Below are 14,550 nucleotides of genomic sequence, written 5' to 3'. Positions count from 1 at the left end.
TAGGGATACAGATACAGAATATCTTTAAACTGACATTGGTATCTTAATATGACACCTCTCAGAGTTTTCATATATGCCATCACTCAATGCTTGCAAAACCACAATAGCTTGCAAGATGTAATTTGGAGTTCTTTCCTTTTAAAAATAGCTAGCATCTAAAGTATGTAAAATTCTATGATCAAAATATATGGTATGCTCAATCTCTTAAAGAAAATAAATCTTAGAAAACTGGGTTCCTTCCCTTCAACACAAAACATCTCCATGAAGTATCACTCCGTCCCTTCCTCATTTATTGCCATATATCCAAACTCTTTTAAAATATATCTTAGTTTCCTCAGTCCCTGTGAATCTTGGGGTTATGCTAATGGTCATGTAACTATTAAACATTTTACTACTGGCCTGCAATTAATAAAGCAAGATAAAGGCAGGATGGGATCAGTAATAATAAAAGTAGGCATGTGTGAATCTGTAATTTGGTTTCCTTAAAAGACAGAAACCCAGTTGGTGACACATAAGTGAAATTCACATAACAAGATACATGGTCACTAGCTAGATAAATGTTTCTCTGAGTCTACAGCAAGCAACAAATCTAACATGTTGGAGACAAAGAGAATGTGAAGTGTTTCCAACCTGAACATCCAAAAAAGATTCTCCTACTTTCGACATGCAAGCAAGTCCTCTAACAGAATATTCAAGAAATCACCTGGCTCACTACTGCCCCTCAACAGTATCAGACAGTGTTTCAGCTCATACATATCCTGCACAGTCACCTTCAGAAATCCAGACCAGTCTCCTTAACTAAGGAGAAAGGGAAAAAACAGCAAGGAAGAGGAGCAAGGAGGCAGGGTTCCCACACTGGACCTTGGCAGCAGAACATCAAGAGCCTAAGGTAACCACTGTCGTCAACAACTTGCTGTTGCCTACACTAAAAGAGAAACAATCTGATTTGCATGAAGACTCCTACCCCGAGCTGAAGGCTGGGGAAGCACGTGAGTTTGACACAGCATGGCCAGAGCTTATATAGGAAGTACTTCACTTCCTATTCTAACAAACCCACAAAGCTGTGGACAAAGATACAGGGCTGACAAATACAAATAAATAGAAGCAGGGAAATGCCAAACGTCAGCCTTTGGTTTTCCCTGAGAGGTATGCAGGGTCTGGAAGGAAGCCCGGTGTATGGAGAGGGATCCGGCTGGAAGCCCTAAGTCAAACACGACATCTAAGTTGATGTCAGAGCCCAGGGAACCAGGGCAGGCAATGGGGACCGCGTAACAGAGGTCACCTGGAATAGAGAGGGGGCACGCTACCCTAAGAAAGGTGCCATGAAGGGCCTGGGCCAGATTCCTGCCCCAGCGCTGACCAACAAGCTGTGTGAGACAGTCTCTCCCAGCTCAACTTCCTCGACAAAACTCAGCTAGCCTACAAGGTCATTGTGAGGAGAAAACCACCACCAGGAACACAGAGCTATCGAAACAGACTATGATCTACAGCTTTCATTTGAATCCAGAGAGAGAGTTGGACTGCTTAAAAACTAAGTTTACAAAAAAAGGTGAGTTGGCTGGGGGCGGGGGGTGCCCTCTGAAAGGAGTGTCACATGACACTGGCAAGGAACTGGAGGGAGAGACGGGCAGGCCCCTGTCCGGAGGCATCTCCTAGGAGCTGATGAAGAGAGAGAGACACACGCACTCAGACAAACACACACTCACACACACACTCAGACACACACACTTGCACTCACACACTCGTGCACTCACACACGCATTCACGCACACATACATACTCAACTGCCTCCTGGGACCTCTCAGGACAAGGATGCCACTCTGGCCTGCCCGCCCTGCACCATCCACAGCAGAGACAGGTGAGTCCAGAGCTTCCAGCAGAAGAGCAGCGGGGGAAACAGAACAAGTGCAAACACACCAGGCTGTGGCGTTCCCAGGAGGTGGGCAAGTGCCCTCCACAACAGAAAGCTACCACAAAAATGGCCGGTCCTCTCTGCTAGCCTTGGCTCAGATCAACTCAACAGTACAGGATGCAGGCCAGTATTTCAACCCTAAACCCTGCTCCGTGATGATTTTCTTCCAATCAGAGCAATTACCTGGGCGGTCTCATACTTTGCTCCTCATGTATAAAGAAGAGTTGTAGATGGGCTAAACTCCCTGCTTTGCCATGTGGATGTCTGAGGCCAACCGCCTTTAAGGACAATCTAGCCCCCAGCGCAGAATTCAGACCTTAATGTTCAGCCCCCTACTCTCCCTGTCACCAAGGTCCCAGAAAACCCTCCCAGACCCACGGCCCTTCCTGGAGTGTGCAAACTACAAGGGAAGGTGGGCCTTTCTAGAAAACCTGCAGGCTGTCAGCTCAGCTGGCTGGCCCACAGTGCTAATGAGGCCACCGCCAGGTGGTGGTTCCTCACAAAGGCCAATCAGGTGGACAGAGGAGAAAAGCCCCTGCTTTGAAGATGCTGGAGCCAAACATCAGACAGCAGAGGCTCCGCAAAGCCTAACACCCAGCTGGGGCTGCCCCTCTCCACCTTCTTACAGACTCAGAATGGACAGCCTAGGGAGGTCCCAGTGAGGTCCATGACCTTGTCTCTGATCACAAATTCACAAAGTGGCCAAGCCCATGTTAGAAAGAGGCCTGTCCTGCTCCAGAGCTCATGCTATCTCCATCGCAGCCTAAAGGCAACCTGAAGAGGAAAAGCAGCTACCATGCTCAACTGCAACCCTCACCTAGGGATCTCATAGTTCCCTAAGGCAATCCAAGCAATCGAATCTTCCATGTACCTTTCTTTCTTTCTTTCTTTCTTTCCTTTTTGAGACGGAGTCTCACTGTGTTGCCCAGGCTGGAGTGTAGTGGTGCGATCTCAGCTCACTGCAAGCTCCGCCTCCCGGGTTCACACCATTCTCCTGCCACAGCCTCCCGAGTAGCTGGGACTACAGGCGCCCGCCACCGCGCCCGTCTAAGTTTTTTTGTATTTTTAGTAGAGACGGGGTTTCACCGTGGTCTCGATCTCCTGACCTCGTGATCCGCCCGCCTCAGCCTCCCAAAGTGCTGGGATTACAGGCATGAGCCACAGCACCGGCCCATGTGCCTTTCAATCCACCAATCTACTGAAGTCCTCAAGGGCTCTGGCTTTTACCCAGAGGGAGCCCAAAGTCCCACAGCCTCTGTGACCTGGCCACAGCTAGTCCTCCATGCTCTCTGGCCCCTCCCTCCATTCTCCCAATGGCTCAGCCCACCCAGGCACACTGGGCCCTTAGCTGCCTCTCAACCAAGTCAGACATGCTTCCCGCTGGGTCTGACATGCAGGCCCCCACCAGGGTGCCTGGTTCACTCGCTCACTTCCAGCCTTTTACAGAAAGGCCTGGGGACAGCGGACTCTCCAATAAAACAGCCCCATCCTCGGGGCCCAACCCCCGACTCTGCCACCAGCTCTCCTCTCCCTCTGCATGTCCAGCAAAGTCAAGGCCATGAGCTCACGCTGCCTGTCACTCTAAAGGGGTGACTCTAAAAAGAGAGAAAAGAAAAGAGAGAAGTGCTGGCATAACTGACACTTCAACAGCAGAGACCAGGTGGAGGCAGGGTGCCTCAGGGGAACAATGAGGGTGACTCACTGGAGTCTCAGGCTTGCCACTTCTAGGAAACCCACTACTTTAGCACTTCTATTCTGGTGGCTTGGCACTCTATTTGCAGGCCAGGGTGGGGCGCAGGGAGTGTTGGGGGAGTTTTTTAAGTACTAAACAGCTGTTTTAAAATGTATAACTGATTCTGGAGTACAGATAACCATGCAGATAGCAACAAGTTAATTTTGCACACACTCAAAATCCAATGGTGGGTCTGCTCTGAAGGAGCTCTCTCCTCCCAGCACACAGCAGGCATGAAGAAGGTGGCAGCCCTGACAGCAAGACCCTCCTGACCTTCCCTCTAGGCCATAGCCCACAGGCAACTCAACTGCAAAGGCCAGTTTTTGCTGTCACACATTCCTGAAAACAGAGCTCGGGCCAGTACTTCCACCATCCCCCTCACTTCCTACACCTCTCCCAGTGAAGGACGACACTCCTAGGATCTGCTTCCTCTTCCTGGACAACTTGCCCTCCAGATGTACTGAATAATGGTTGCCCCCAGGGGATCGAAAAGCACACAAAAGGAAAAAGAAAACTCCTACCAAAGGTCTGCAGCTGGCTGAAGGGCCAGGTTCACAGAGCGCCTGGGATTTTCCCCACCCTGGAGGATTCACAGGAAAGTGCCCCTCTGCCCTGGCTAACACGGAGACAAAAATAGGCTTATGACGCATTGCTTCGGGCACCTCGAAAACCTAAACGACCGTACTTTTTTTTTTTTAAGTTGCACAGCAAGGTGGAATTTATGAAGCACTTTCACATCCAAGCCACTGGCCTGGACACTTCTGTTCCCACCTACAACAGCACCCATTCCTCCACCCTCCAGGGAGGCCTGGAGAGGCCTAAGTGAGGACAGGATCCCCCTGACCATGTGCAGAAGTTAGCTGAGACTTCCTGATCCTACCACAGGGAAACAGGGAGGATGGCTCTTCTTGCCCTGGAACCACGACAGCCCCCTTTCTCCCAGCCTAGCCTGGGACCAAGCCACCACACGCAGGAGGGTGACCCCCGGCCCCCACCCAAACTCCACACCTCGAATTATCAAGCTCCTCATTGTTTGGGGGAATCTGAGTGAGGAAGGACTCCTCAAGGCTGCAAACCTCAGAACTGCAGAATTTGGGATGCAAAATGGACCCGGAAATCACGGAGTCCAGTGGCTTTGAAACTTTTTTAAACAGTGGAAACCTTTCTTTCTCATGAGGAAGCTTACGTGGAGTGCCAATCATGAAACAGATGAAGAAGAAATGCTCTCTGGTTGAGGCAGAAACCCCAAGACACTAATGGAGAGCTCTGGGAGGCCGAGAAACAGGTTATAAAAATAAATCCCTGATGTAAGGCAGCATCTGTAACTTACAGATAAAGCAACTGCTACCACTACAGCACCAATGAACACCGAGGACGTGCCAGGCATTCAAATGTCTTCCAATTCCCACACCTAGCCTACAACACGGTTAGCATCCCACGCCTAGCCTACAACACGGTTAGCATCCCACGCCTAGCCTACAACACGGTTAGCATCCCACGCCTAGCCTACAACACGGTTAGCATCCCACGCCTAGCCTACAAACATGGTTAGCATCCTGACTGGACACACACGGAAAGGAAGACCTCAGAGGTTCTGTGACTTGCCCAAGGCCTGTGAGGGGAGGAGTCTGGATTCAAGCCCAGCAAAGTGACTTCCAAAACTAACTCCCTAATGAGAGGTTTTCAAATAGGAAAGAGAGAAAGAAAACTAAGTCCCACCCCTCTTGAGGAGGAAAATGAGGTCCAGAGAAAAGAAGTGATTGGACACAGCCAACTCAACAATCCAGATCCCCCGTCTCAGGCCACACGCTGCCAGCAGCAATCAACAGGGGTTTAGCAGCTGTGTCTTGGCAGGAACAGTGCTTGGGGGTGACATTGGGAGGGTGGAAAGGACCTAAAGCGCCAAGAACAGCCACAGAGGCACATCCTGCCCATCCCCTAGTCTCCCTGAAAACAATTTACAGCCAAATTCCAACAACTGCTCCCAGCCCTACCCCACACAGCTGCACAAGGAGGCAGCCAAGGTCGGGTGGAGACCCACTGCAGAGTGCACGGTCAGGAGTCACCTGTCACTGCAAGGGCACCAGCACCATGCAATCATGGTGACAAACTCAAACCAAAGAAACTGGGCCCAAGGAAAAATAATTAATAGAGCAATCAGAGCAGAACTTTAAGAAAGATCTTCAGAGGGTTGACAGAAGCTACAGCGTCCACGCAGAAAGAACAGGCAGCTGTGACTACACATCAGCTGAGATTCTGCAACAAAAGACAACAGGGAAGCAGAAGAGCATCTGAACCACGGGAGAACTGGTAAGCTGGGCGACAGCAGCAAACGACATCCAGCTACGTGCCTGTCCACAGCGGCAGCCAGATACAAATAATAAAAGCAACAGACAAACCAAAGAAGAGTTAGGGCAAAGAAAAGCTGAACAGCACCATGAGTAACTTTGACCCAAACAGAGAACTTTTTTTCCAAACACATAATACCCTCCCAACTTGACTAGGTGTTAGGCCACAAGGGAAATGTCAGTAAGTTCCACCACATTTACCCGCACAATGGAAAAAATAAATTTAAAACCCCCAAAGTCCATGGACCTGAAAAAAATAAAAATCTAAAAATTTAGTGGGTCCAGGAAGTTGAAACAGATAGAACTTTTGAATCCAAAAAGGAAATACACAAAATTGAAATATGGAGAAAAAAAAAGTATCAGAATCTATGAGTGGTATGGTACTCCGAAGAAAGAAACATGAAGCTTTAAATATATTTCTTAATTATGCAAAATGATTTAAAATAAAAGAGCTAAGCATTCAATTCAAACGAGAAACAGAAAAATGATGTAGAAGTTACTGAGTGGATAAATTAATAAAATTGCAAATAAATGGTGAAAAGATGAAAAAAACAAAACACTAGTTCTTTTGGAAAGACTTTAAAAAGGTAAATAAGTCTTTAGTAAATATAATTAAGAAAAAAGTACACAAGTAAACATCAGGAATTTTAAAAATTTACCTAGAGCTATAGAGTATCAAAAATATGAGAGTAGCAAGCTACTTATTAAATATGAATACACAATTAAAATGACAATTTTCTAGGAAAATAGAGATTACCAAAATTGGCCCAAGAAAAAGTAGAAAATCTGAATAGAAAAATAAACTAGATAAAACTGAAAATAAAACTAGAAAAAACCATAATCAAAAGTCCTCCCCGATGATATTCCACCTAAGAGCACCAGGCCCAAATAGTTTTACTGGTGAATTCTACCAAACTTTAAGAAACAGAAAATGTCTATCTTATATACAAACTGTTTCACCACATACAAAAATACTAAAAGCTAACTAGCTCCTTCCACAAAGCAAACATATTATTAATAACAAAATCCGTCAAGAACAGCAGAGCAAAAAAACTGTAGCCCAATCTCACTTAAAAACAGAGCTGTAAGCATATTTCATAAAGTATTAGTAAACAGAACTAGATATATTCATGGAAATAAATAAACTTTTACCCTTTTTGTGGTGTTATTTATATATGTGTGTATTATATATAACTATATATTATATATTATATGTAATACATATATAATATATAATACATATATAATAAATATGCTTATATAATATATACATAATACATATATTTTATATATATATTATATATATAAATATATATATGTATGGGTTTTTTTTTCCCATCTGGTTCCTGGCTGCTAACTTCCACAGTCCTAGTGTTGGTCTTTTGTTATAATGTTGGGTGTGTCAGGCCTCAGGAAACAATCTCTCCATCTGCCCCTCCTTCCACCTGCCCCAAGGTAGGACTCTCATCTTCCCTGCTTTTGGACTGTGGGTCTTAAGATCCTCCCCAGTGAGGGTCCCACCCTATACCCGGGAGAAGAAATGCTGACCTCCTGAAGCTTCCATAAAAACTGGGTTGGGGGAGCTTCCAAATAGTTGAATGCACGGCAATTCCTGGAGGGTAGTGAGCCAGGGAGGTCACAGAGGCTCCGCACCCCTTCCCCAATACCTTGCCCTAAACATCTCTTTATCCGTATCCCTTGTAATATCCTCATAAACTGCTAATCATCAGTGTTTTCCTGAGTTCTGTAAGTCACTCTAGCAAATTAATCAGACCCAAAGAGGCACTGTGGGAACCCCAAATTGAAGCCAGTTGGTCAGAAGTTCCAGAGGCCCGGACTTGTGACTGGTGTGGGGTGGGGAGTGGTCTCGGGAACTGAGCCCCAAACCTGTGGCATCTGACACTATCTCCAGGTAGACAGAGTCAGGAATTGAATTGGCCAGGGGTTACTGCTTGGTGCCTGGGGAAAAACGACCACACATTTGATTACGGAGGTCTTCTGTGTTGATGACTGTTCATGGAATGAGAGCAAAGGAAAAATAGGGTTTGAGTTTTCTTCAAACATCATATATAAAAATTAAACCACAAAAATTGATCCTAGAGTTAAGGAATCAAAGTTAAAACCAAAATACTTCTAGAGGCAGACACAGGAGAAAATCTTTGAGACCTTGGGGTAGGCCAGTGGTTCTCAATTGGATGTGATTTTGCCCCCTCCCCTCCAGGGCCTTTGATATGTCTGGAGACATTTTTATTTGTTACCACTGGGGGAGGGGGAGTGGTAGAGTATAGTCTTGGCATCTAGTCAGTAGAGGCCAGGAATGCTGGCTGACATCCTACAATGCCCAGGATAGCCCTCCAAACAAAAAATTACCCAGGTCAAATGTCACTAGTTTTAAGGTTGATTTCTCAAGCTACCAAAAGCACAAACCATAAAAAGTTATAGTCCATCAAATTTTTTTTAAATCTGTTCTTCAAAGGATATCACTGAGAAAATTTAAAGGCAAGGCAAAGACTGAAAGAAAATACTCATACCTTACACATATCTAAGAAAGAACTTGTACCCAGAAGACATGAGGAGCTCCTAAAGCTCAATAAGGAGAAGAACCCAAAAACAATTTTTAAGGGGTAAAAGGGACAAAATATGATTTTTAAAGGACACTACAAAAAATACCCAAACAGTCAGTAAGCACATGATAATGGTGAACATCATCCAGGATTCCAATAAATACAAGAAAAGATGTTCCTTTCTTGCTCAACATCATGAGTCAGCAGAGAGATGAAAGCTGAAACCACACTGAGATACCATTACAACTCCACTTGAATGGCTAAACCTAAGACTGGCAGGTGTTGACAAGGATATAGAACTGGAACTCTCATACATCACTGGTGGAAATGCAAAATTGTAATTCGGCATTACAGTTTGGTGGGTCCCATGAAGTCAAACAGCTGCTACGCCCACCTCCTCATACACCATTCATGACCAGTTACAGCATTAGCAAGAGCTCTCTGTGGCTAGGACAATCCAAAGAAGAAAAGGAGGAAGAAAAAGAACAGCACCTGCAAAGTGATAAGCTACTCTGCCACTAGGCTCAGTTCTAGAGCCTGCTCAATTCTTTCCCCAATACAATAGTTTATATACCAAGATCAAAATAGGGAAGGGAACATCTCAATTATTTCTCTCAGCCCCATCTTTTAAAAATCCCTCTCTCTATGAAATGCTGACAAAAGATGTGAGGCCCAACTCAGGCATTCATTTCCTGGGAATCTGTCAGGATGCTGTTCTGAGAATTAATCCATGAGATCTAATGTAACCATAATTAACAACCTTAGGCTTCCACATACACTTACTGTTGAAAAGAAATGCACACACACAAATGGATGTGATCCAGGTTTAACATGTGGCCCAAATTAGGCATATAAGCACTGTTCCTTTGGAAAAATTACAGGGAAAAAAAAAATCTCCTTAGAGACAGTAACTAAACCAACCTCAACTCCCAGCTGGCTTCATTATTCTCTTGTCCTCAATATAATAAAAACTTTCTAGCATTTATACCTAAACAATTTGGGGAAAACTTGTCCTGTATAAATTTTGAAGCTCTTAACTACCTTAAATCTAACCATCCCAAAGCATTATTTTATCATTAATGCACCCTGTTAAGACCTCACCCATTAAGCATCTTGTTAACACCTAACTAAAGGGTGGAAACTTGCATATTACATATATAATATGACATTTTACAAACTTTAAAGCATATGGTAATAAGTAAAGCCACTGACAAGCTGAGATCACTTTAGACACTGTTGCTGGTTTTGCATGGCCTGGCCTCTGCTCCTCTCCTCCTGAATGCCCTCTCTTCTTGCTCTACTATTCCCGCCCTCCACTGACCTTCAACATTCCTTCCTGCCCCCGGTCTTCTCTACAGGCCAGTCCCACAGCCTATCACACTAGCCTCAGAAACAAGTTTTCTACTAACTTTGTACCAGCAATATCACCTCCCAAGAAATACCTGCATAAGAATCATTAACTTCTAACTCAGCACAGGGATCACCTGGCAAGTAATCCACTTGACACTTGAAAAATGCTTTGCTGAGTCTCTCCAAAAAACCATGCACTTATTTAAAGCGCTGCTTCAAGCCAGATACACTTTGGGAAATGTGCCTTTGTCGTGCCTGCTGTTCAATGCACAACTCAGAGGGCAGGCCCCTCCACGTGCATGGACACAGTTCAAGCTGCTGCTGAAATGGTGCTGTCTCCTTCATCCCTCCCAATAACTAACTGCACCAGGAACCGCACCCCATCCCAGGAGTGCTCAGAGCCAAAGGTCACCTTGAAGCTTTGCCCCCACAAGGTGCCTCGCAGGCACCCCTGAAGCAGGCCCGCATGTCCCTCTTGTCGGTCTAAGCGACTGCAGATGAAAAATATTCTCTCTAGGTTCTAGAGAGCTGGGCTTGGGAGGAGAGGTTGTTTTCCTGGAAATCCAACTCCATCTTTTAGAGACAATGAGAATTTACGGCTAGAATTCTGTTAAAGCCATATGGTGTCTGGGCGCTCCAAAACCTTTGCAAGGATAATGACTTTCTGGGGGCCATACAATGAACAAGAATACTATCAATGGAAAAACACATTCCACGTATGAAATGACCAATTTACAAACATTTGGAATGTGATCCTTCTGTACATTTGGGACTGCCTCCATGTGACCAAGCAGCAAAAACAAACGGGGACATTTGTAGGACTCGACTTTTCATGCTCACAGTGGAGACGTGGCCGAGTTATTTACATTTCAGCAAACTGATGCCCAGGAACAAAATTAAAATGGAGCTTAACACATCACACCTTGGCGACACTTGGTAAAATTTTTTGTATCAAATTAAAAAAAAAATCGACTTACATTCCTATTCCTCAACTACATGCTACATTTACGGAAATTTTAGCCAGTTTTATCTCATAAAAGTACAGATGACTGATACTTCCCCCACCCCAAGAAAAGTTTTCAAAAAGTATTTAAGGAGAGGTATCAGTTTAAAACAGGAACATAAACCCAGCATGGTGGCTCATGCCTGTAATCCCACTTTGGGAGGCTGACGCAGAAAGATTACTTGAGGATAGGAGCTTGAGGCCAGCCTGGGCAACATAGCAAGATGTCATCTCTATTAAAAATTTTAAAAAATATATAATAAGCCAAGTGGGGTGGCACACACCTGTAATCCCAGCTACACAGAAGGGTGAGGTGGAAGGACTGCCTGAGCCCAGGAGTTCACGACTGTAGTGAGCTATGACTGCACCACTGCACTTCTGCCTGGGCAACGCGGTGAGACCCTGCCTCAAAAAATTATAAAACAGGAACAGACAGGAAGTTCACTTGGCACATGTTGGGTTTAAAGTAGAGATTGCAAGTGGTTCTGGAGAAGTCTGCATGTGCAACTACAGGGAAGTAACAGGGAAAGAGGTGGGTGAAAATCCGTCTCTGAAATGATTGGCAGATTTGTCATCCTAAGAAAATCTGGCAGAAAAATTAAACACAACTTTGAAGATATTCTAAGACTACAAAGGGCAGATCTTATTATATTCACAATGCATATCAACCTCAGAAACCTCTTCGGCATTTGCTAAGTATGCCCACGTGTGACAGTGGCCAGAAAAACGTAAAGATACAAAGGCCATTCCTACTAGACCAAGAGGCCGTGTTCCACCTGGAGATGAGGTTCGTGAACACAGGTTCAAGACACTGCCATGACTAACCTAATGCAAAAGTAAGGGTCCCATCAATCAGCCAAAGTATCAGTCTGCCCTTGAAGCCACCTTAATCTTAACTGTGAAGAAACAAACTTCAATTTGTTAACAAGACCAAGACTTCAACCACACTAGGCCAGCTGGGTTATTTTCTTATTGTATTTATTTATTTATTTTTGAGACAGGGCCTTGCTCTGTCGCCCAGACTAGAGTGCAACTCGACTCGATCACAACGCACTGCAACCTCGACCTCCGGGGCTAACGCTATCCTATCACCTCAGCCTCCCTTAACTGGGAGGACAGGAGTGTGCCACCGCGCCCGGCTCTAATTTTCATATTTTTTGTAGAGACGGGGTTTCGCCATGTTGCTGAAGCTGGCCTCCAACTCCTGGACTCAAGTGACCCGCCCACCTCGGCCTTCCAAAGTGCTGGATTCCAGGCATGAGCCACCGCGCCCAGGCGAGTTAATTTCTTATTTTTGGTCACAGAAGCCATTACTCCAAAATGCCTTCCTCTAAATGTTGTTCTCAGCCTGACCTCGTTTAAGCTGCCACCATTTCTCTGTATCATACTAGTTACTGGAGTAACTATGTATCTTAGGGTAGCTAACTGGTCTTTAAACTAGTGTCACAAACTCTCCCTCCATCCACCCTTCCCCTTCCAAAAAAGGGAGCATAAAAAATATGGGCCTTTCCAAAGAGTTTCTATCGTGAGATCAGCCTCACCCTCCTTAGACTAATTTCTGCATGTTCTGAACACAGGGGTGCTAATAAAACTATCTCTGATGCATGGGAAAAATAAGAACCCCCCCATAAACCCTACCACAAACTCCAAGTTCAGCCCAAAGTAGGCTCAACTTTGTTTCACTCTGAAAAGTAACTTGTAAAAGTAACTTGTAAAAGTAACAGTAACAGGGAGAAACTGTTGTCTGTTCAAAACTTTTCATCCTGCTTCCTTTTTACCAAAGTTTAAAAAAATAAACAAAAGCTGAATTTTCCATCATCCTAAACAGTCCAGAAAAGGATGGTCAGAAAATTCCTGAAATTCGAAGTTCCCCAGGCCCTGGACTGCTAGCAGTTGCGCGAGGTGAACAGCCCTCGATGGGACTGATGGGTTATACAATCATGGTTCCCAGAGCAAGATCCACTAGAATAATCCGCCCCGGAGACAATGACATCATGTGAGCAACCAGGCAGGAAGTTGGGCTCAGAGAAGTGAAGGGTCAAGTCTTGAAAGCTCACACTGGACGACACCCCCTGCCCCCAATCTAAAGAAGACAAAAGTCACCGCCTGCTAAAAAAAATATATATATATATATTCTTTAAAGAGAAAATGAGCCCACGGGGGAAAATCAATCAGCAAATGAAACCTCAAACACTCAACTCCAGGACCATTCCTGCGGGCTCCAACGCCCCGGTGAGCCTCTCCACACCGAGGGGCCTCACCGGTGCCCCGCTGGCGAAACTCTGATGCAAACGCGCAGCGGGAACAAAGCAAACTGGAGTTCCTGCCTCCAACTTTCCCGGACGCCCGGCCGCGCGAGGGCAGGCGCCGACCCCAAGGGCCGGGGCGACCGCTCCGCACAAAGCCACCCCCGACTCAGCGACAGCCACAAGTGGCAGGACGCGGGGCTCCAGGACCGCCACGACCGCGTGTGCCCCCGCGCCCCCCGCCTGCGCACGGGACCCGGCGGGACTCCCGGACACCACGCAGGCAACTTTCCCTCGGGAACGGGGCGGACCCCGGCGCGGACCGGAGGCGACTTGGAGACCCCAGGAGCTCCTCGAGCGCTCCCCGCCCCCCACGCCGGCCGCTCACCCCGGGCACCGCGAGCGGAGCCTGCGTCCGGGCGGGCCACCCACCTGCACAGCTCGGGGAACGGGGCGGCCTGGGCCTGCGTGGACCCCGGGGCAGCGACGAGCAGCAGCAGCTGCAGCAGGAGCAGAGAGCGCTGCGGGCGGCGGGCGGGCGCGGGCCCCAGGTGGGGGCTCCGGCCGGCGGCGGCCCCCATCGCGCCGGGCCCGGACTGCGCGGCGGGCGCGAGGCTAGCGGCGCGCGACTGCTGGGGGCCGCGCCCGGGACGGGGTCGCGCCGCCAGGGCAAAGGCGGAGGTGGAGACGGAGCGGGAGCCCGAGGTGAGCGCGGCTCGACTGGGCTCGGCGACAGCGACAGCGGCAGCGGCGGCCCCGGAACCGCGTCACGTGACAGCCGCCCGGCACCGCCCCCCCACCCCCGCCCCCCGCTCACGTGACTCCCTTGTTCAGGTGACCCCCGCCCGCCCCGGCTCCTCCCAGGCCCGGGTCACGTGGGCGCAGCGCGCGGGACAGGAAGCGGCGCGGGCGGGGCGCAGGCTCCAGGTGCCTCCCGGGGCCTGAGCCTCTCGGCGGGCTGGGCGCGGCGGGGGTGCCTAGCCCGGCCTCAGTTTCCCCTCCCACCGCGCCCTGCTGGATCGTGGCGGGTGCTTCCCAGGTTAGAGCAACTGTTCCCAACCTCGATCGACGAGTAGGGGAAAATAGGGAACTTGGATCAAAGTGCCAGGGAGGTAAATGCCTTCGCACAGCCTAGTGGCAGCGGATCCGTGGGGGGTGGGAACACACTTTAACTGCCCGTGGAGTCAAATCATGGGGGTTTACAACCTTGGCCCGTCAGAGCCTCTCAGACCTTCTGTGGGAATGTTATTTCCCAAGCGTGGGCTTCCTACAGCAAGGAAGGCAGCACAAATCCAGCAAGGTGAAAGAGTGGACAAAAGTGTCGCTGTCAAGCAAGTGCCACTCAACAAAGCTTTATTAATTCACTACGTGGATGGCCATGAGCTAGCCACAATG

At 47.6% G+C, this 14,550-nt stretch overlaps 1 protein-coding gene across 1 annotated transcript in view; it reads right to left on the bottom strand.

The window, feature by feature from the left end:
* Positions 1-13,922, bottom strand: part of IGF2R (insulin like growth factor 2 receptor) — a 137,853-nt gene extending 123,931 nt beyond the window's left edge. The window contains exon 1 of the mRNA XM_034963192.3: positions 13,588-13,922. Coding sequence (XP_034819083.1) covers positions 13,588-13,736 — 149 coding nt within the window. The 5' untranslated portion in view covers positions 13,737-13,922. The remainder of the gene's footprint in view (positions 1-13,587) is intronic.
* Between the last annotated feature and the right edge of the window lie 628 nt (positions 13,923-14,550).

The sequence above is a fragment of the Pan paniscus genome, chromosome 5 (genome assembly GCF_029289425.2).
Source record: "Pan paniscus chromosome 5, NHGRI_mPanPan1-v2.0_pri, whole genome shotgun sequence".
NCBI classification, from domain to species: domain Eukaryota; kingdom Metazoa; phylum Chordata; class Mammalia; order Primates; family Hominidae; genus Pan; species Pan paniscus.
The sequence above is the reverse complement of the archived record's forward strand: the minus strand, read 5'-3'. Positions and strand labels throughout refer to the sequence as shown.